General features: G+C 40.0%; 1 protein-coding gene across 3 annotated transcripts in view; it reads left to right on the top strand.

Moving 5' to 3' along the window:
- Positions 1 to 22,170, top strand: part of TBC1D23 (TBC1 domain family member 23) — a 48,500-nt gene that overhangs the window by 10,436 nt on the left and 15,894 nt on the right. For 2 of the 3 annotated variants that reach the window (XM_060234591.1, XM_060234593.1), the window contains exons 3-17: positions 706 to 811; positions 2,503 to 2,707; positions 3,032 to 3,155; positions 5,365 to 5,489; positions 5,582 to 5,628; positions 6,208 to 6,311; positions 10,627 to 10,749; positions 10,925 to 11,017; positions 11,361 to 11,531; positions 12,562 to 12,604; positions 14,313 to 14,422; positions 14,875 to 15,017; positions 15,677 to 15,721; positions 19,996 to 20,084; positions 21,827 to 21,962. In XM_060234591.1, the coding sequence (XP_060090574.1) occupies positions 706 to 811; positions 2,503 to 2,707; positions 3,032 to 3,155; positions 5,365 to 5,489; positions 5,582 to 5,628; positions 6,208 to 6,311; positions 10,627 to 10,749; positions 10,925 to 11,017; positions 11,361 to 11,531; positions 12,562 to 12,604; positions 14,313 to 14,422; positions 14,875 to 15,017; positions 15,677 to 15,721; positions 19,996 to 20,084; positions 21,827 to 21,962 (1,664 nt within the window). The remainder of the gene's footprint in view (positions 1 to 705; positions 812 to 2,502; positions 2,708 to 3,031; positions 3,156 to 5,364; positions 5,490 to 5,581; positions 5,629 to 6,207; positions 6,312 to 10,626; positions 10,750 to 10,924; positions 11,018 to 11,360; positions 11,532 to 12,561; positions 12,605 to 14,312; positions 14,423 to 14,874; positions 15,018 to 15,676; positions 15,722 to 19,995; positions 20,085 to 21,826; positions 21,963 to 22,170) is intronic. The other variant, XM_060234594.1, reaches the window with a different exon arrangement.

The raw sequence follows: 22,170 nt of genomic DNA, 5'->3' as shown, positions 1-22,170 counted from the left end.
CATGCTCATGTTAAGATGTGCACTTGCCTTCTGCGGGTGTCTTTTTAGGGCCAAGCTGGTGCCCTTATGCACCAACATATGTAATGGAATCCTGGTGGGCATTTTTAAACTTGACAAGCCACTTCAGCTATGGGCAGTTCAGTTTAGAGAAGTGTTTTCTTTTGCTTGTCTGCTACATCTGTGCTTTAAAAGCCTGTATCCAAGTGGATTTTCTTCTTAAAAGAGTGAATGTGGTTACCGTCGTGGAGGGGGGCAGTTGGGAAGAGTGATTTGGAACAGATAAAAGGCAGATAAGAAAAGGGTTCAGTGTAACTTCCTTGCTTTTCTTTATTCAGTTGTCCTCTTCTGACCTTTCCACTTTAAAAGAACATCAAACTGTCATTGCATGCATTTGCATGTAACTTGAGGTATAACCCTTGAACATAGAGGCAGCAGCTTCTGCTTGCCTGGGCTATCCAGTAATGCTTATTCAATAAGGTTTATTTAATTCAAGGTTGAATTTAGCAAGACTATAAATAGAATGTAGGCTTTGTTTTAGTCAGAAATTGTTACTTTAATAATTGCATGTAAATGTTGAGGAAGCTTATTCAAAAATGCTGTGTTAGAATGTTCTTTCATTTATAACAAAGTAATTTTCATAGCTTCTAGTATCTGGATTTAAAAATGCTTATTCTGAGGGGTGTTTGTCCCTTTTTTCCTTTTTAGATTGCTTTGAATGTCATAGGCAAAGGAGATAGTTTGGCATCCTGGGATGGTTGTTTAGATCTGCCAGAACAGACGTTGATTCATAAAGACTGTCAAGAACTGGTTGGTAAGACAAAAGGACCATTTAGATTGAACAAATGGATATTTTTGCTGGCAGGCTTTTGGGATTTATTTATTTAAGTGCATTTCTGTCCCATGAATCTCAAGGTGCCCCATGCTGCTCTCCCCTCCTACATTTTATCCTCCTCACAGCCATATGCTCTAGGTTAGGCTGAGAGAGCAACACTACTTCAGGTTCATCCAGCAAGTCTCATGGCTGAGCAGGGGAGTTGAGTCTGGGGGTGGTTTCACACAAGAGATTTGCCCCAACCTAGCCATGCCTCCCATTTGGATTAAAAGTGCGTGATCACACAGGCACATCTGCCCTCCAGGCTGCACCCGTACTCACCCCGTCTCCAGACGCCTCCTATCCACATTAAAAAGCTACCTGGATTTTCCCAGTATCATCCCCCTGAATTGGATGTAGGTTGCATAATCTGCTGCTGTCTGAATGCCTTGGGGCAACTCATAAGCAGAAGAGCTATGTGGTTGCACCAAGGCATTTCCAGCAAGGTCAGGGTTTCCCCCTCAGCCCTCTCCAAGGTATGCTTCTCCACTTCTCCAATTGAGTGCACACACGAGGCCTTTTTTAAAGAGACAACCCTTTCTGCAGCGGGTCTGTGGTTGAGGCCGGACTAGCAGAGTGAATGAGCAACCACTGTCTGCTGCCGAGATCCTGCCGTTTTAGCAGCAGCTGTCTGATTGCCCAGAAACTATCCAAACTTTAGCAGATTTTTTCTGAATGAGATAAAATCGTGTCAGTTTCACAGTCTGAAACCAGCTTGGGTATCTCAGTTACCTAGGCCAACCTTCTAACCACACTGACCTTCCTATACAACACATTGGTTCAGTTTAGTCAAATACAAGGGCAGCCCATAATTTAGCGCTCTCTGAGTGAGCCATGCATTTTGTGCAGTCTCTCAAAGGTTTCAGTTCAGGTAGCTACTTCTCCTTCAGCATAAACCAACTCAGCATAAACCAAGCTAGGGTTTGCATTTGCTCTCCAGGATTACAAACCACCATTTCCTATCATGCAGCTTCTGTAATATTGTCTGGGATCCCAAGAGTTGTACATGAGCTTTTCAGGCCCTGTTTCTCACTACAGCCCCTCACACCTCAAAAAGGTGTCCTTAATGTTAGTGGATCTGACAGAATGGTGTCTAATACAATCCAAGAGACACAGCTAGAAAATACAATTGGCAGACCTCAAATGGATGTGGAAGTAGTGTCAGCACGTGCATGGGGGCAGTCTGGATCCTGGTTGCCATGCTGTTTTAGAACAGCACTATGGTAGTGGCATTTGTGACGTGCTTGCTTATTTATTTGTTTGTTTGTTTATTTGCATACCGTTTCTGGAGGTTTTCATTCTACTTGGTAGCATAAGTAAAATAAGTAATTATTATCTCTTTTTTTAGTACATGTGTGTTTGTGTGTATGTGTGCACACTTGAGAACATGGAAGTGACTTCTGGTGACCCCTTCATGGGATTAGGGTGTTTTCAGAGAGGTGGGTTGATATGCCTACCTCTGCATCCTGGCCCTGATATTCCTTTAGAGGGCTCCCTTTCAAGTAATTGCCAGGATTGGCCCTCTTTAACTTCCACTATATGACAAGATTGGGCTTGCCTGGGCTATCCAGGTCAGGACAAGTAATGATTATCTTGATTTAAGTACACTTACAATGTTCGTTTGTTTTCAGATCAGTTGGCAATGCCAGAGGAGGAGAAATCAGCATTACTTCTGGATATAGAATCTGTGGTTACCTTTTACTGTAAATCTCGTAGTGTTAAATACAGTTCTAGCCTTAGTTGGACATATCTGCTTAAACCACTGGTGCATCTTCAGCTTCCACGAAGTGACTTGTACAACTGTTTCTATGCTATCATGAATAAGTACATCCCCAGGTAAAAAAAATAACACTCCATTTACACTGTATTTGGTATAAAATGTGATTGCTTCCCCTCCATACTCCTCCAAATAGAGAAGTTTTTCTGGTTTTGAAGAACAAGATAACATCCTCTCATCTGTATTGTGATGTGTTTTTTGTTGTCACAGGAGTAAGATTATATTGAAACAAAGCTACCAAATTCAAATGACTCTTTTCACAAATGTTGTGTATTTGTGTGAGAGAGAAATTTAAGTTATGTATTTACCTAGTTAAAATGATTGCATACCATTATAATTGTGGCCATTTTTACAAATACTCTTTCACTGCTCTTTTCTTCTAGGGACTGTTTTCTGAAAGGGAGACCGTTTCATCTCTTTAGGCTGCTCCTCCAGTATCATGAACCTGAACTCTGCTCCTTTCTTGACACCAAAAAGATAACACCTGACTCGTACACACTCAACTGGGTAATAAAGTGAAAGTAGGGAAACATAATGAAAAATAAACTTCTATAGTAATATGTAAAGTATTGACAAGGATGTATGCATAGCTTGTGAGGGGATTGTGGACACTGACTGCTGCATGGTCTCCTTGCCATATGGTAGCGGAAGCCAGCCAGCAGCCCCTGACTGAGCAGATGGCTGTGTGTCTCCACTCCCAAGACCCCTTAAAAGGAGCCCCAAACCACGGGCAGGGGGCACTAGGGTTGCCATTCCCCAGTTGGGGGCAAGAGATTCCCCAGTTTGGAGCCCTTCCCCCACTCCAGGACTATCAGAACAGGGTGCTCCATTATACAGTATGGAGACCTGTCCCCATAATGGAGAATTGACCTGTGGGTATCTGAGGCTCAGGTTTTTGTTTTGTTTTTTTAGGGAGAGGCACCTAATTTTCAGCATAGCTGCTGGTACCTCTCCTAAAAAACTCCCCTCACGCTTCAAAAAGATTTGATCAAGGGGTCCAGTTCTGAGCCCCAAAAGAAGGTACCCTCATCCTCCACTATTCCAATGGAGGGAAGGTATTAAAAAGGATGTGGTTCCTTTAAATCTGACAGCAGCTCACCAGGAATTTGCTTTGGAATTCAGTCTTTCCTCCCTTTTCCCAAAGTCTCCCGGTAAGTCCCCCGCCAATTTGTCATCCTTCCTTGGCAGCCCTAGCAGGCATAGTCTCCCCCCAATCAAAGGATCCATCCCAATGTTCCAGATCACAAACTGGCGAAGCTGTTACAAGAATAGCAATACAATCATAACATAAAATAAAACAACCCAGAATCTTTGCACATGAAAACAGGGAGGGAAGGCAGTCTGATGAGGCGGAACAAAGGGTGAACCAGCTGTAGCTCTGGACTTAAATAGCCAGTGGGTCCTCTCTGCCCTGCCCAACACTGAGCCACCTCAGTTGGCACTGCTGGCCAGGCCATGCAGCCAGACCTACCCAAGGAGCCTGAGGGCAGCTCAAGGCTGCAGACCACACTTCCTTTTACTTATTCTTTTCCCAAGCTGCAACAAGCAGTGACTGGTAAGTTGGTGCCACGTTTTATAAGAAGTAACTCATAATTAAATAATAGTATAGAAAGTTACTCATAATTATTATGTAGGGTTTGCCTATATAATAAACAATACTTTTCTCTATAGGGAAAATGCCATTTTGCTTTAATTTGATAAAATAGCTGTAAATAGTCAAGGAAAGAGTTGTCTGTGGGGGTAATTCTGCTTTCATTAAAACAAACTGCCCTAATGGGATATCTGCAGGATTTAGGTGTTAAAGATTTTAATGTCCCTGGGCAAGTTGGATTCCTGTGAAGAATCACTGAAGGTGAATAAACAGTTGGAAACTTCCACCATTACAAAATCTTGAACAGGGAGATTGAATTATGTTTTCAGTGACTTTTCTCTCTTCACTTCTTTTTTTCCTTTATAGGCTATGTAGGGGGTGGGGGTGTATATGCACAATTACAACTGACCATGGTTTTCCATGCTTCCCATAAAGCAACATGCTTGATCAGATTTCATTAGGCTATTTTTCTTTATTTAAAAAAGTAATATTTTCCCCATGCAGAAACACTTGCTTTGTTCTGCTGCCCTACTGATAGACACTTGATAGAGAGAATACGATGGGAGCCTTTGTCTCCACAAAAGAACATGGTTTGCTATACAGGCATTCACAGACTGCAACATTTAACTGAATGTGTGATGGTAGCATTACAATTAAAGGGGCCAGCATCCAAGTATATGGGTTTAGGATCAGATTAGAGGAGAAGAAAACAGTCTGTATGAAAGTAAGATTTCTTGGCATGTGAGAAAAAAATGGATAAGCCTTCTGAATCAGAAAAAAGTATCAAAACACATATTGAAGATCAGTATGCTGTAGCCATATCTATGATTTATTCATTTTTTTTGCATGAGTTGTTACCAGTCTTCCTACTCAGAGTCAAGCTGGCTTCCAGTTATAGTGCTAAGTGTCCCACAAGAAATAAACCTTTATTTACACAACCATCTAGCATTTAAGTCATTTGCTTGAAAAGAAATCTTTCTGACCTGTGTATACAGATTCTAGTAAGATTTAAAATTTGGTAACCAGCCTATATAAATGGATATCATTGTCTTTAATCCTTATATTATCAACAAACCTATACTACTGCAATCATTCCTGGCTTTCTTTTCATTCCCTTCTTTCCAGCTTGGCAGCTTGTTTTCCTGCTACTGTTCATATGAAGTCACTCAGGCAATATGGGATGGCTACCTCCAACTAGCTGATCCATTCTTCATTTATTTCCTAATGCTAATCATTCTTGTTAATGCAAAGTAAGTATATAATTAGCATGTGATGTAATTTATTTTGGTCTTGTCATGTTGCTACTTCATTTATTCAATATATCTTTGTTGTCTCTTTCTAGAGAAATGATCTTAGGACAAGAGTCAAATAGCAAAGAGGAAGTCATACGTAAGTTAATGCTTATTATGCTGATGCTACCTTTCAGTACAATATAGCCAATGTTAAGTCCCACTGATATGGGTGGAAGTGTTCAACATGTATTTAATTCTCTCCCATTTCCATGTACAGGACTTCAAAAGTCTCAACTGTGTTTCTAAAAAAATCTGTTGTTCTGTCTGGAGTCCGTTGGACCTTTGCAGTCCAGTTTGACCATCTTTGTATGATGTCTTTCCATTTCAGTATTCTTTTAGTTTTATTTCCATAAGATTCAGGGGTCTCTCTCACTATTTTGCTTTCTATTTATAGTAAGCCTTCTTTGTTTCAAGCTCAGAAAAAGAAGAATATTTTACTAGTGACTTGTCATGAGTACATGCTCTGGGGAAAAACCCAGCACCTGCCTTTGCCTCTGACTTGCTACTTTTGCAAAGCACAACAGGGGGAATTCCCTGTTTTACGCTAACTTCTGGCCTGACATGGAGTATTTAAAGTACCCTAAATAAAGATAATTCCAGCTGTAAAGTAAACCCTATTTGCAGTGGTTTGTTTAAATGTCCAGCTGTCTAATTTCATTATGCTACTTGCTTTCAGAATTTCTAGAAAGATCCCCTGCCAGTTTGGAATTAGAAGATATAGAAGACCTTTTCTCTTTGGCACAATATTACTGTAGCAAAACTCCAGCTTCCTTCCGAAAGGTAACAGTCAAACACTTAGGAACTTTTCTGTGGGTGCAAAATTAAACAAGGGGTCCTGGGACCCTTCTGTATTATATGAAAAGCAGTGAATGCTCTTCATAGCAAAAACATCTGGAGTAAATTTATTTATTTGATTTTTTTTAAAGTTGCTACTCACCTGGAGGGTCTCATGGCAATTTGTGACATTAAAACCAATAAAGTAAAAACCACATAAAACATATAACAAATATAACATGTTAACATTAAAACATTAAAAATACGTGGCATTTACCATACCAGTGTTAAAGCAACCCAAACACATGGTTACCCTCCAAAGACCAACCTAAATAATTCAGCTTTGCATGCCCTGAACAAACTAAACAAGTCCAGCAGGCTACAGGTGTCATCCAAGAGTGCATTCCACAGGGTAGGGGCCACAACTGAGAAGGTCCTTCCCTTGGTGACAGCTAACTGAGTCATCCTGGGACCAAGCAGCTGCAAGAGACCCCTAAACAATGACCAAAGGGAGCAAGAGTGTTATAACTGGAGAGGCAGTCCTGTAGGTATGAGAGTCCCAGACCATTAAGGGCTTTAAGGAACCTTTTATCATTTTTCACTACTTTTCATTGAGCATAACATGAGAATCTCCTATCTGAAACCAGTTCTTTTCACATGCCCTTCATGATCTAAAATCAAGGTGATTTTTAGTTGGTAGATGTTTAGGTCAGTTTTCCAGTGTTCCCCAGCTAATATTTTTATTTGGGCCAGATGTAAAATAAAATGTATCTATCTAGATTTTATTTGTGAAGGATAATGCAACTCAGCAGGATCCAGAAACAGTAATGTGCTGTGACAAAGCCTAGCAGCTTTCCCCTTGCTTTTCCCATTGGGAGGGGCATCCCAGAAACAGGAGTAAGCCCTGTGTGTGGTACTGCTTGTGTTATTTGCTGGCTTGGAAATAGGGATAGACACTTGATGAGTTGGTTAGGAGTAAAGAAGAGAGGAATGTGTTGCATCTCCCATCTTCCTCCTTGACTGTAACTCTTATTTGCCAGGGAAGTTGCCAAGGCTGAGTAGAAAGTGAGACAGGATGAAAGAAGGCTGGGTCAGCATACTCTTCCTTCCCAGCTTCATCCTTGTGAGGATGTGGAGAATGAGTTTTTCTCTCCACAAAAAGCATGCAAGTTTGCACAGTATACAAACTTGAACCAAGTAGCCACCTTGAACCAAGAGGAAAGGTGGAATATAAATGTTTTAATGAATAAATAAATTTAATAAATGTGTAAAAATACTTATAGAGATCATGGTTGCCGTAACAGCTATGGGAATTGCCCCAGTACATGGTAGGCCCTGTACATCTTCTGGATCATGTTTACAATTTGAGACTTTGTTTTGGACATGTGGGTGATCCTACTCTTACTGGTGGTTGAGATGGTTGCCATAAGTCAGAAGCAACTTAACTGCACTTAACACACACACACACACACACACAGAAATAAATAAACCCATGAAGCCTTCAGTAGCTTGGTGTTACATGTTTGTAGGACGTGTTGCAACCAAGATTGCTTGCACTGACTTAGACTTAAAATATTATTGAGGCATTTCCTGCAGTGTATCCCAACTATGTTTGCTGTTTTTGTTTAATATCTACATGAAATCATATGGTGGGATCATCTGGAGCTATGCAGATGACTCCCAACTCTATTATTCTTTTTCATGGATCTGAAGTAAAGTAATGATACCTTCAACTCTGGGGAAGGCAGTGGCAAACCACCCCATAAAAAGTTTGCCTTGGAAATGTCGTGATGCGACGTCACCCCAGAGTCGGAAGCGACTGGTGCTTGCACAGGGGACTACCTTTAGATAAGGTTAATCAATTGAAACAAGATGACAGGAATAATGGAGGACTTTTGATAAACCAAGTAAATAGAATGAGGGGTTGGGGGAGGCAGATTGGCTAAAAAAGGGAAACGGGAAAGGGCGATTCAAAATGGGATTATTCAGTCCCTGAAAATCAGGTTCATAGTTTGTGGGTACTTCTGGGATCAACTTTACTTGATTTGTCTTAATGGTGACTGTAACCATGTTTTACAAACCTTTTCTCATATGCCAGCTGTACACTGTATTTCAGCCATGCCTTAATTCAAGATTAAGTTACTGCATGCAGCTCTTTAGGAATATCAGTTGATACAGAATTCTGCTGCCTGGCTGATGATGGGTTTGACTCATATGCACATAGGGCTTTTGTACTGGTGGCCAGTGAAAACCAATGTATTAGTTTCAGGTGCTGATTTTTCATGGTGTGGGTTTTTACCTATTAAACCTTCAAGGCTTAAGCCAGTGTACCTCAGGAAATGTGTCCTCCCATACAAACCCTCTGAAGTTTAAAGTTTCTTAATGAAGCCCTGCTCAAGTTCCTTTTAATGTAAAAGCTAAGCTGATTTGCACAAGAAATAGGACTTTTTTGGTAGCTTCTCTGAAGCTTTAGAACTCTCCATGTTTGGTTTCTTCTCTAATGATGTTTCAAGTGCAGATTATTATTTAATTCTGTCGCTGGAAGGTACCCCTTTGGTAGTTTTCTGCTATTTTGCTTTATTTGTTATTTGTTTTGGCTTAGTTATATTTGTATATCTTTTTAATGTATAATTTTAAGAGGTTTACAGAAGTCTTCTGTGCAAAGTTGTGCAATTAGTAGCTGAAAATTGGTCTAGAAAGCCTATAAATAAATCATTTCAGAAACCTGAATTGTTTTGCAAATATGTATTGCCATATTAATTTACTGTTAATTCACTACATCACTGAAATAATAATAAAACTATACTTCAGATCTTCTTTACTGCCACAGTTATAATACAGCAGTTGTAGAGGCAATTTCATCATGAGTTTCTACTATTGAATCAATTATGCCAGTTTTGAATTTAGCACAGTATACTGAATTAACTCCTTGCCTCTCTGAAAAATGCAGCCTTTTCTTTTTGATACCGTGACTGTGCAGCATTTTTCAACTGCTAAGGGTGCCTATCACAATTTGGAACATGTCCTGGAGCAGCCTGTGCCAAGATTCAAATGATTTTGAAAAGCCATTGATTTTTAGGTTATGTAATAGTTTGCGTTTGTTCCAGAATTACATTTTAATTTCCAGTGTGCTGAATACACTTCCACAAACCAAGAGAAAAATACAGTATTTGTATTTGTAACGTTCTTATGAAAACATTATGAAAATTACTGGGTTGAAAATTGGGAACCTAAATTTCAAGCTTCTGGAAATATGCATAGACTTTTTTCTGTATTTTTGTAATTATGGCATTCTTTTTGGCAGTACCGATCTTAATTGACATAAACCATATAATTTTATTGTTACAATTGTCATTGCCTGATTTAATATATTCTTGGGTGAAACAGATAACAGAAATTATGTCCCAGTCTAGCCGGCTCATGGTTGCCTCAGCCTTCCATCCTTCTGAGGGCAGTAAAATGAGTACCCAGCTTGCTGGGGGGAAGTGTAGAAGACTGGGGAAGGCAATGGCAAACCACCCCATTTAAAAAGTCTGCCGTGAAAACATTGTGATGCAACGTCACCCCAGAGTCAAGAACGACTGGTGTTTGCACCTTTACTACATATTTAGATACATCTAATGCTTGGATTGGTAGTATCATAGTCTTTGTCTGTGAAATCCTGTGAGTCCAGAGAATCAAGCAGATGTTCTTTCCAACTTTTTTTAAAAAATGATAAGTGCTGTGAACAGCATATTGTTCAAGAAACCTAGGTGCAGCATTTAGTAGTTTAACAGCAGAATCCTAAGAAGAGTTATGCCCTTCTAAATCCATTGAAGTCAATGGATGTAGAAACATGTAACTCTGTTTAGGATTGTACTATAAAGCCAGTGCAAATTCTTTGCTACCATTTCATGCACTCACTAGAAACGTTTTCTTTGGCAGATCTGGAATAGCCCTCCTCTGGGAGCAGTTGCTAGATCTCCTAGTCAGCACTGAGGAACTGATGGTAACAATTGCAGTACCTACTTATCAGGTTTATATGGGGCATGGTAGGCTTTGGTACCTGTGCTGGCACTGGATTGGATTTGTTACATTTATTTGTCCATGTAGATACAGGAATTATTATTTTTAAAAATACAGACTGCACACCACTTTGGAGATGGTTTATCAGCCTTGGTGTTCATTTTGACAGAGTAGACAAGAGACTCTTATAAACTGACTTTTAAAAATTAGATTTCCTATGGTTCACACAAGTGAGGCTCTCAGATAGGGCATAATATCCATCTTAGTTTGGAGCCTCAGTAATGATCATAATTATTGTTTTCTCTTATCAAAACAGGACAACCACAGTATTTTTGGCAGCAGCTTGTTGGGTCTCAAAGACGATGATTCAGACTTGAGTCAAGCTCTGTGTCTAGCAGTTTCTGTATCAGAGATCCTTCAAGCAAATCAGCAGCAAGGGGTCAGTAAGTTTGAAAAACTGGTTTTTCCCAGAATGTGGATAACTGAACAAAATTGCTGAAACAACTGAGAGCTTCTAAGGATCTAAGCAACTGGCCATACTGGTGGAGTTTGTAATAATAGTTCCAAAATTTACCATTTTTAAATTTAACAAAAGTGTATGACTCTTATTTCAGGATGGAGTAAGGTTCTTTGTGGTGGACTGTCGCCCTGCAGAACAGTATAATGCTGGACATTTATCAACTGCCTTTCATTTAGACTCGGACTTGGTAAGCATATTGTTGGCTGGTTAATATGGTTGTTTATTCAGTTCTTTAATGTTTAGGGGAAAAGGTGAAATGTAAAGATTATCTTAATTAGGAATACTTGGGTTATGGCTTTTTGTTCATACTATCTTGCTTCAGCTTTCCTATGGACTGTAATGAATAAAGCTTAATGTATGAACTGATTGTAAAACATTCTTTAAATCTGACTATTATGTCTGTTAGGCAGAAGCTGTCTTGTATTTGGTTTAATGTTTTAAGCATCTCAGTTTGACTGAAAGAGATTATTAATCTCATAAATCAATGGTGACATAGCTCTTAGTTGTCTGCTCTTCAACTTGTTCCATAGATGCTCCAGAACCCATCAGAATTTGCCCAGTCTGTGAAATCTCTCCTAGAAGCACAAAAACAGTCTATTGAATCAGGCTCCATAGCTGGAGGAGAACATCTTTGTTTTATGGGAAGTGGCCGGGAAGAAGAGGATATGTATATGAACATGGTGCTAGCACACTTCTTGCAGGTACATCTAAAATATTAGAACATTGCATTTAAACATATTTCCTAACTTTTGGAACAGTACTAAAGCGCGATTACTCAGGATCCTACTCAGTGGTGCTTACTTCCAGGAAAGCGTTCTTTGGATTCCACTGTTTGCCATACAATGTATAGTCAGTAAGGTTCTCATTCTAAGCATTCTTGACAGTTTGGGATGCAAAAAACCTTCCTAATTAATTTTCATAGATATTTTGCAATATACTGGACTATTGTACATCCGTTCCCATCCTACACAGTTGGCTTAATTGTGAGAAGCCTTGTGCAAAATGTGCTGTAGGGTTTTGTAGGTATATGGCTGCTCAAAAACCTGTTCATTTACTCAAGAAATTTATGCATGAATGCAAATTTTTGTTTATGGAACTGAAACTCAGTGTTTGCGATATCACTTGAAATTGATATGACTGCTTTCCAAATCAAAACATTTAAGATTGAAATATAGGATTTCCCCTGGGCTGTTCCATTTTAATCTTGGTAAGTTTTTAAAACAAAATAGCCTGTTTATCTATTACTGCTTGGAATGGTGGTTGACTTTTGACATCACCCAGCTTTTTCCAAACAAAGGTTTTATATGTAAAGTCAAATACTAACATTTTATGCAAACTGATGGGTGATGAATTTTATGAGTATTTGAAGGATTTCCCAAAAATACATATTGAATCACTTCCATAATTTGGTTTCATCCTACCATGTAATTTACATGGTAGAAGGAGAGGTGTCATTAGCAGCTTTCGGATTTGTAGAAAAACAATATATGAAAATAAACCATTCTCAATTGTAATTTCAGAAGGGATCACTCGTATGTACAACAGCATATTCGGAATATTGTCCTAGGGTCTTATGTTAAGTAGTTTAAGTATGACCATTTTCTTATGGAAGATCAGATACAGAAAATATAATTGTGCTGGGACTATGTGTGTTTCATCTTTTTTTAAAATAAGCTTGCTTCTAAAACCAAAATGTTAGGATTAACAGTAATTTTTTCGATCTTCTTGCAGAAAAATAAAGAATATGTAAGCATTGCTAAAGGAGGATTTATGGGTGAGATTTGTATCACATTACTTTTTCACATTCAAAACATTTTATATTGGACTCTTTTAAATGCATTTTGTCCTAGGTAGGTCAGTATTTTGTAGAATCTGTTAACTGAATGGTTAGAATCAATTAGCTTTTTTAGAATGTTTGTACAGAGATTTTGTGACTGTTATATTTATTCTTGGTACCTTGAACTATAGTAGCAATATGTCATTGCTGAATGATGGAGACTTTCTATGGTTGTTTCCCCAGTCTTCTGTCTATCCTGAACCCTGTCTGTCGCTGAACCCTTATAAAAAGTTTGCCTCCTCTTCTATATATCTTCTCTGCCCCTACCACAACAGCAGTTTTGGATAGCGTCTACATTCCCTCTGTGCTGTTTCAAAGATATCTTTTGCACCTGAGCCAGTTAATCTCTAGCACAAGTCAGGAATATGCAGCCTTACTTCCCCTTTAGGAATGCTGGTGGAATTACAACCCGTCCTAGGGAAAATCTGAACCAGTTGTGAGTGGGAGGGTCTGCTGACTTTTTCCACTTAGGCAGTTCTTCAGATGGGTCCCCTCTTTTCCCAAGACTTACATGCAAGATGGAAGATAGCCTCTGTCATTCTCCTCTTGCCCCAGGAGCAAGAGAATGATGCTACTACCTGGCTTTAAATGTAGCCTCATAGGTTACACATACTCACATGCAATCCTCACCTCCTGGCAAGAGACTCCTTCCTTACAGAGGCCAGGAGCTCTAGTTCTGAGCTTGAAGTGTTTGTCCTGAGCTGACTCTTCCCCTGCTCCTAGACTGCATGGCACCAGGCCAGAAGAGCCCTCCAGGAGCCTTAGCCCTCATGCTGCCAATATATACTGGGAGGCAGGCGAGGCCTCATCCTTCCAGCTGGTTAGCTCTGCCCCCTCTCTTGATATGCAGGAGTTACTAGACAGGGGTGAAGTTCCCATACCTTGATACTCTAACCCACCTTAAGCAAGCACTGCTCTATTACTATTTAAAAAGTTATTAATTGCTATAGCATTGCTAGGTTTTTGTCTGAATATAATGAGCTTCTAAAGACCTTTCAATCTGGAATTATGGTTAGCTTTATATACTGCAAAGGAAAGACTAAACTGATAAAGTATTAGGCAACTACTACCCCCAGTGATTGTTTGGGGGCAGGGCTGGCACAACCAAGTAGGCCAGGTAGGCAGCTGCCTAGGGTGCCACCTGGCCAAAGGCAGGTGGCAGGTGCCCCCTCCCTGCATGTCCCCCACTGCCCCAATATCCCTTTCCCCCTGCCACTATGCTCACCCTTGCCACCTGCCTCTCTGCTGTCCTCCTGGGCCTCACGGCAGTGGGGAAGAAACATTTGGGGTGGCGCAGCAGTTGGGTGCACTCAGACGTGCTCAGAGCCTGCCCTCCCTTGTGGTTTCCATGGCAAGAGAGGTGAGGCTCTGAGCACACCTGCCGTCCCTGCTCAGCTTTTCCACATCTTTGCACAGACACAGGAAAGTTGAACAGAGGAGCTTGGAGCCTACCTTCCACTGCCGCCACCATGCTTGCCCTCGCTGCCATGGGGTGGAAGGGGGAGCCTGGGGCCTAGGGTGATAAAAATCCCTGTTTACGGGTGTGATTGTTTCTGTAAGAACATTAGTGGATATCTTATTATAAGGGTAATGCTGAAGCACCAGGCTGTTCTGACACAAAATATTTTAATGCCCTTCCTCATAGCATTGCAACAGCACTTAGCTGACATTAATGTGGAAGGACCTGAAAATGGATATGGCCACTGGATCGCTAGCACTTCTGGCTCAAAAAGTAGTATTAACTCCTTAACTGAGGTAAGTGCACATTTCCATAAAACTGTGTAACTGCTGAAAGGGTTATTTCAGATGCTACTACTTACTGATAATAGAGACATGCAGTTTCTCCATAGGAGTCATCTCCAGTATCATGTGCCCCTTAAGCAACTGGTTTTTTTTTTGGGGGGGGGGGCGGGGTTCTCATAAAGTTGTATATAAACATTGCTTGAGGTTTTCTTCCTTATTTTTAACAAGCCATTATTGCATGGCACCATGTTCCTATTACATAAAACTGGAAGAATGTCGCGTGATTTTGACTTTCTTGGTAATTGACTAAAACATGAAATTAAAATATAGTGTCCACAGTAAGCGTTCTACAGAAAAACAATTTCCTTAGGCCTAGCTTAGGTCTCATGGTAAACATGACCAAGCAGTGCCAGACTGAATTTCCAGTTACTGTTTTAAGCTTAATAAAGGTTTTTTTTTTCCAGGTTGATTCTTCTAATGGTTCAAGTGAGGGAAAGAGTGTCAAGTCCTTGGTAAACAAGATGACAGTAGCTTTGAAGACTAAATCTGTGAACGTGAAAGAAAAAGTTATTAGTTTTATTGAAAACACATCAACTCCTGTAGATAGGTGAGTTATTTTCGTGTAACTGATTTCAGTGATTAATGACTACAATCCTGTGTACGCTTACTTGCGCGCAAGCCCTGTTGATTGCAGTGAAACTTCTTTTTGAGTAAATGTGCTGCTATGTCTCTCTATTTGAGATGCATCTTGCCAGCATAAATATTAAGGCTAAGGATTAGACATTAGGAAAAAATCTGGTATTATTCATAGGCTCCTTTTTCTCCAGAGAGTCTAACACAGGCACTAGAATAGATGCTTTATGATCTGTGAGCTGTCTAAGCTGGGACATTTCTGCCTCAATGAAAAAGTGGCAGCTTCTGCTTCTGTGTTGGATCCAGCCTAATGTTTCCATGGTAGCATGATTTCCACCCCTCCCATGGCAGTCTGAAATAACCCCTTAATATTGTGTTTGACAGGGGATTAGCTGGTGGGGGGAGACAGGGAAATTACATTCTGTGGACATGCACCCACGCCAGTGTCTCATGAAATCTCTGAAGTAGCTTTCTAGGACATTGCAGTTCTTTAAAAATGACTCTTAAAAAGAAGTTTTTCAAATTATCTTGTGCTTGCTGCCCAGGAATTTGCAAATGTGGAAAAATAAATCAGATATTCTCTCTTATATATTTTAATTATTTTGTTCTATCCTCTGCCCCAATTTGCTATAGAATTTCTTTCAATCTATCCTGGCCCGAGAGAGCAAGTATGCTGCGGTAAGCCATTGTATAGCACCATCTGGCTGAAGCCACCTTTTTGTCCTTTTTTTAGCATGACTTCACAATGTTTGTAAGCATTAGTTACACTGACAATCTCTCAGATTGTTTTTTAAGGTTTGCGTAACATCACTCTTACCAGTCATTTCAAGTGTCATTTTGAAAACTGGAGAGGAAGAAGTTGTACACACAATACTGCCTACTCATTTGTATTTTGCATTTTCTCTCCACTTCATTGCCTGATTTGAAACATCTTTTCCCATTCCCACCTCATGAGCATGTTGATTTCTTCTTTCTCATACTTTTAAATCTCATGTGTTAGTAGGAGGCTCACCAGACATCTTCATTTAAGGATCGAATATCAAGCACAATGACTAAGGAGCGAGTCCTATGGAGTTCGTTAGGACTTACTTCTGAGTGTACATGCTTAGGATTACCCTGCAAGCAGTTTTATGGTTTGGAGATTCAGATAAGGTGCAAGGCAGATGAAATTTTACAAGCAGTTCATAATTTTTTCAGTTAAAATATTTGAAAGTTTATTGGAGTACTTCCTGCTGTGGTAATGGAAATTCAGCTCCACATCTGGGAACTGATATCAAGAACTTTACCATAGTATACCTGAGCAAGGCAAGAAGATTTCTCTTTTAATCTGAGAGAGAAGGTGAACAAATCAGTCTCCATCTGATGCCCCCATATTGGAGAGCCTTACAGATTCGAAATGCTTGTGAAAAATGTATGTCTTTTTATTCCATTTACCTTCAGCAGTGACCATCAATAGGAGGAGTAGATCAATATTATGTGTTGATCTATTCACTGGAAGAAGTGAAAATGAGTTTTCGCACAGTGGGGGTCCCCGTGCTTTCCAAGCAAATTGTTTAGAGGGCTGCCTTGCCCTATGTAAATTAGAGGGTTGGCTCCAGCACTTTTGTTTCTATATATGCAAGGTCTTGTGCAACCAGTTTCTGGACACTACAATGTATAGGGGGCAAGTAAAAGTGTTGTACAAAATCTTGTGCAAGCACAGCTGCATTAAGTAAGTTTATGTTTCTGCTTGTGTGTACCACTGGATCCAAGCTTGGCCCTGTTGTTGTTTTACAGGAGTTTCTCACCTGTGTTCCTCCTATAAAGTAAAAATATTTCCTTATTGGGTTACAGTCTACCACTATCCTGAACTGATTCTTCAGTTCCTGAAGATGATGTGTTATTGAAAGGAACTGGGAGGTGGGTAAGGTGGTATCCTGAAACCAATCATGAAGCCAAAGATGACAAAAATTTATTTTAATCATGCAGGTGATAAACTCCAAATTTTCAGAATAATGTTCTTTGCCTTGTTGGATAACCTTGATAGTTTTGTAACCTTTTACCAATTGTTTGAACCTCCAGATTTGGAAAGGAGAGCACTGCTCTAAAATTTGTGCATATGTAAACAAGTTATCCTATCTATTGATACATATTTTTCTGTTTCATCCTAGTCAGTTTGTATCTTTAAGTTTATACTCAGTCAAAATGTGTCATAGAAATTTCTATTCTATCCAATGCAACCCATCGTTCTTTATAAAATAAAGTGTCACTTGGCCCACATTCCTAGTGCTTAGATGTTCACCCATGCTGGACTTCTTAAATAATCCTCTTCACTGTGCAGTTTCTAATTAGAAACAATATAGATAAGGTCACCAGCATCTAAAAAAACCACAGATCAAAAGAACAAAAGCCCTTTGCACAGTTGCCCAGAAGTTGTGCAAGAGCTATGTGCAACTCAATTGTTTGTGTATATTAATGCATCAGTAATCTGGGTTGGGAAATACTTGGAGATTTTTGGGGTGAAGACTGAAAAGGGTGGGGTTTGGAGCAGGGAGGGACTTAATGGCATACAGTCAATCTTCATATCAGCCATTTTCTCCAGGTGAATTTATCTCTGTCACCTGGAGATTAGTTGTAATCCCACAAGATTTCCAGTTGCCATCTGGAGTTCGGCAACTTTATGCACTTTCTATGTTGTGTTATATGGATGCAGTACTTAGATATTCAGATGTAGTTAACAGTGGTTCAGGAAAGCAGATCTTTCCTGAACCATTAACTATTACATCTGAATATCTAATATGTTTTAAATGTTAGATATGTTAAAAGTTAAACTATTAAATCTGAATATCTAAACATGTTTTTAATATGTTTATTGCATATATACACCGCCTTCCTTCAGCATCATCCTTCCTCAGATATTTTAAAAACAACATGGTGCTGAAAAGTGCTATCAAGTCACAGATGACTTACAGCAACCCCAGAGGATTTTCAAGGCCAGAGACGTTCGGAGGTGTGCCATTACCTGCCTCTATGTAGCAATCCTAGACTTCCTTGGTGGTCTCTTGTCCCAGAACTAACCATGGCCAACCCTGCTTAGCTTTTGAGATCTGACAAAATCAGGCTAGCCTGGGCCATCCAGGGTGGGGCTAAAAACAACATCCCCTCCCCCAACCCAAAGCAGACTAATGCTACTTTTTAAAAACTTATATAAAAACAATAATGAAAGCCCTTCTAAAATGTTCAGGCGCGCTCTGTTAAATTTTCTTCTAGAAAGCCAAGTGTATGCTTACCTAACAGGCAGACCATTCTAAGTGTAGAGGCACCCACAAAAAAAGTCATGGTCACCAGCAACAGCCAACCTATAAGGGGATACAGCAAGTAGGTTTGTGTGAGTCTTGTTTAAGGCTTGTTTCTTTTCCATCAAACAGTTTGGGGTTGGTATACTGCGGTTGCATTATGTGTTTGGGATCCTAATCAGAGCTAAGCATGATAGTGCTAACTTTGATTATTTATTTACTTAGATCTTTATACCCTGCTTCTCCCCAGTGCAGCTTCTAACATCATTCGCCCTTTCTCCATTTTATCATCACAACACCCCTTTCACATAGGTTAGACTAAAAGAATAACTGGTCCAAGGTCATCTAGGGAGTTCTCATTGCAGCATGGGGATTCAAACCCACACCTCCCAGTCTGACAGTGTAACCACTGCACCACACTGACTCCCCATATTGAGGATTTTCTGCCACAGGCCCATGACAGCCTCTGTCATGGAAAATACTGCTCCTGAAGGATTTCAATTTAAATGGTTCTGTGTACAGGAAACCATATGAAAACATGTAACTGTTATAACTTTGTATTAGTAAGCAAACACACACTGTGACTAAACTCTATTCTTTATAAATACTCAATGCCAAATCTGGTGAACATTCTGTAGATGGCTTGTAGTGAGATGCAGAAGTCGACCTCACTCACACCAACCATTTCATGTGAACATTGTCAGTGTTACTGATGCTTATTGTCTAAGTCACTAACAAGCACTCCTCTTGCCTTATTTGGGTAGCACATGTATTCTGTTCCTGCTTTAACAACTTGTCTTCCCAAGAACTTTAATGTCATATTGTTCTGATTAAGTTACAGCAAATTAAAGCTTTAAGATCTGCCTTCAGATATAGAGAAACAATGTTTTTTTCCTTTATAGGTTGTTAAAAGTATTCTGTCATAGCCAGTTGAAAAGCAGTATGTATATATGTGCATAATCAGATCTGGTTTCAAAAACTTTTTCAAAAACACCTTAATTGAAACATTAGGCACTGTGTTATTTAGAGCATGCATAGTGTGCTTGAAATTTAGTATGTGTTCTTTGCCATGATTTATGGGGCCTAGGTCAATGCTGGTTTTTGCTTATGCAGATTTATATTTTTAGTAATTTGGTTAAAGATGACGAGGCAAGATGCCAGCATCCTGGAAAATAATGAAAAGAGGGAATGCCATCTTTCGTACTGTAGCTGTGAAGGCTGCTGTTTATATCTGACCAATAGGTCTCTCTCCAGAGATGATACATCAGACTAACAGCAAACTCCTTAACTTGTTGGCCTACCAAAGCTGTGCTGCGTGAACTACCTGAAATATGCCTTGATGTCTTGGGAGAGCCTTTAAGATGCTTTTGACTTTCAACTTGTTATAGAAGACTGTATTCTCTCACCAGACTTCTTGAGAGAAAAGTGTACCTGCTCAACGTATGCTTCATACATGTCATCTGCTCCAGTCCTGTTAATAACCTTGTCTGCTTCCACTAATTTGGTGAGGCTTTTTCAGGCCACTCTCCGCTTTCCACATCTGAAATTCTTTGGCAGTGCACACAGGCTCTCCGGTTGCTATTGCATGCTGCTGTGGGAAGTTTTATGCTGATATAATATTTAACATAGCAAATATATTCTCTCTCTCTTTCTCTCTGTGCCCTTGATCTGCCATAGGCATGTCAGCAGCAGTGACAGACTGGGAAAACCTTACCGAGGTGTGAAACCTGTTTTCAGCATTGGTGATGAAGAAGAATATGATACTGGTACAGTTGGGAACACTTCTGTCTTAAATCTAGTTTCTTTAAGTATGTTCCATGTCTCAGGTTGTATTTGGCTAAATCACCAAATACCTTACTGAAGACATTTTCTGACTGTTATTGGAAATGTATGCTGGAATCTAGCGGTCGATGTGGAGGCTCCAGTCACTGGACTGTACTTGCCTTTGGGTGACATCCTTGTCACATTACTACAGTGTTTTGTAAACTTCCCGCTGGCAGAAAATAATTTCTTCCTCCACTTGTTTGCTGAGAGTTTTCTGCATATGTGCTATAGAAACCAGTTGCATGCTGGGTCTCAATGCTGCCCCACTTGAACTGTGAGCCTGATCTTCCTTGAGCACACCCAACTCCTTGTTGCATCTGCAAAGTGTAAGGGAAGATCTGTAAGGGGGGGGGGGGGCTGCTTGCTGCCAGTACAGATCTTTTCACTGAGGTACTTATGGTGAAACTTTTATTGACACCCCCCCCAACAAAATGTAAAAACATCTGCCATGCCAGATTATAACCAAGCAGGCACTTTGGCATCTAGGATTTTTAGTACTGGTTTCTGTGAATGAGCCATGGGGGCTCAGGGATCTATCATCACTGCCAAATCCTATATTGAATTGGTGAGGCAGCTAAGAACAGTCTGTTCACAAATCAACCTTGTGATCTCCAATCACAGAGGCAAGGCAGCTGACTGGTCTCCCAGTGCTATATTTAGAGTGGCTTTTAGGATTCAGCTGTATTGTATTGATTAGAATGCAATAGATGATTATTTAGAGCAGGAAGATAGGATGGAAAATTTGAAGGGAGAAATGCCTTATTCGGGAAGCACAGCCATCTCTTATCTGTTGCTCCCAGATCAATACTGTGCAATAATAACTGGTACTTTTCACTTGGCACTAAATACCCTGTTGTGTGAATAGAGCTGATGCCTAAGTTAAGGAATGCCTGCCTCTGTAAGCTTTGTGATTGTGTTGTCTTTATGGTCACAACAAACATCACAAAATTTCTTCTCTAGATAGGAGGAGGAAGAATTTACATTACACCTTTTTTTGATATAGTCTGTCCAGGACAAACAAGCAATATAAATGGACAGACAAGGTTCGCATGCTGAGCCATTGACATACATGCTGTATTTCTGTTACAGCTGCTGTCCCTGCAAAGTGAGGGGAGGCAATTCTTGTTGGCCCAGGTATTAAATAAAACCTCACTAACAGCTGGCTCTGATGATGTTGGTGTGCTGGCCAGAGACAGAAAGGGCAAACAAGGGTTGCACTTGGCTGACTAGACACACTAGGGGCAAACTAAGTCCTAGGGATGGTTCTTAATGGATTCAGGAACTTGCCTTGGGTGGAGAACCGATCCTGCATGCTGAGCAAAATGGTCTGACATGTTATTGCTATGCTTGCTGGGAGTTGCCGTACCTCTATTTCAGACACAAACTGTTTTGAGAGTACAAGCAAAGAACCCAGGGAGGTGTGAGAATTCAAATACATGATAGTTTCAGAACTCTGGAATATACTGTACAACTCATTTTCAATTAAGAATAGGCTGGATTTAGTTACTCCATTCAGTTCAATGTTCGTCTGGGAGAAAGGAATCATAACATGCTGTTTAACAGAAGAAAGTCAACAGGTTGGATTTAATCCAATACAAAAATGATTTGCCATATGTGGCAGCATTGCAAATGCTCTAAATGCTGTTGTGCCCATGTAAGACTGATCCTTTCTTTCCCCACACAGATGAAATTGATAGCTCCTCGATATCAGATGACGATCGAAAAGAGATTGTCAACATTCAGACTTGGATAAATAAACCAGATATAAAGCATCATTTCTCTTGCAACGAGGTGAAAGAAAATGGGTACATGTTTCCTAGGTACTGATTCACTAATATAATTTGGGGAAGGGCTATGGCTTAGTGGTAACACCTCTAATTGGCATGCAGAATATCCCAGGCTCAGTCCCAGCATCTCCAATTAAAGAATCTGGCATTAGGTATTGTAAAAGACCTCAGACCCAGGAGAGCCACTGCCAGTCTGAGTAGAGAGTACAGAATAGACAGTACTGACTTTGATGGACCAAGG

Source organism: Heteronotia binoei, chromosome 3 (genome assembly GCF_032191835.1).
Source record: "Heteronotia binoei isolate CCM8104 ecotype False Entrance Well chromosome 3, APGP_CSIRO_Hbin_v1, whole genome shotgun sequence".
NCBI classification, from domain to species: Eukaryota; Metazoa; Chordata; class Lepidosauria; order Squamata; family Gekkonidae; genus Heteronotia; species Heteronotia binoei.
Note: the sequence above shows the minus strand (reverse complement) of the source record. Positions and strands in the feature narration are given on the sequence as shown.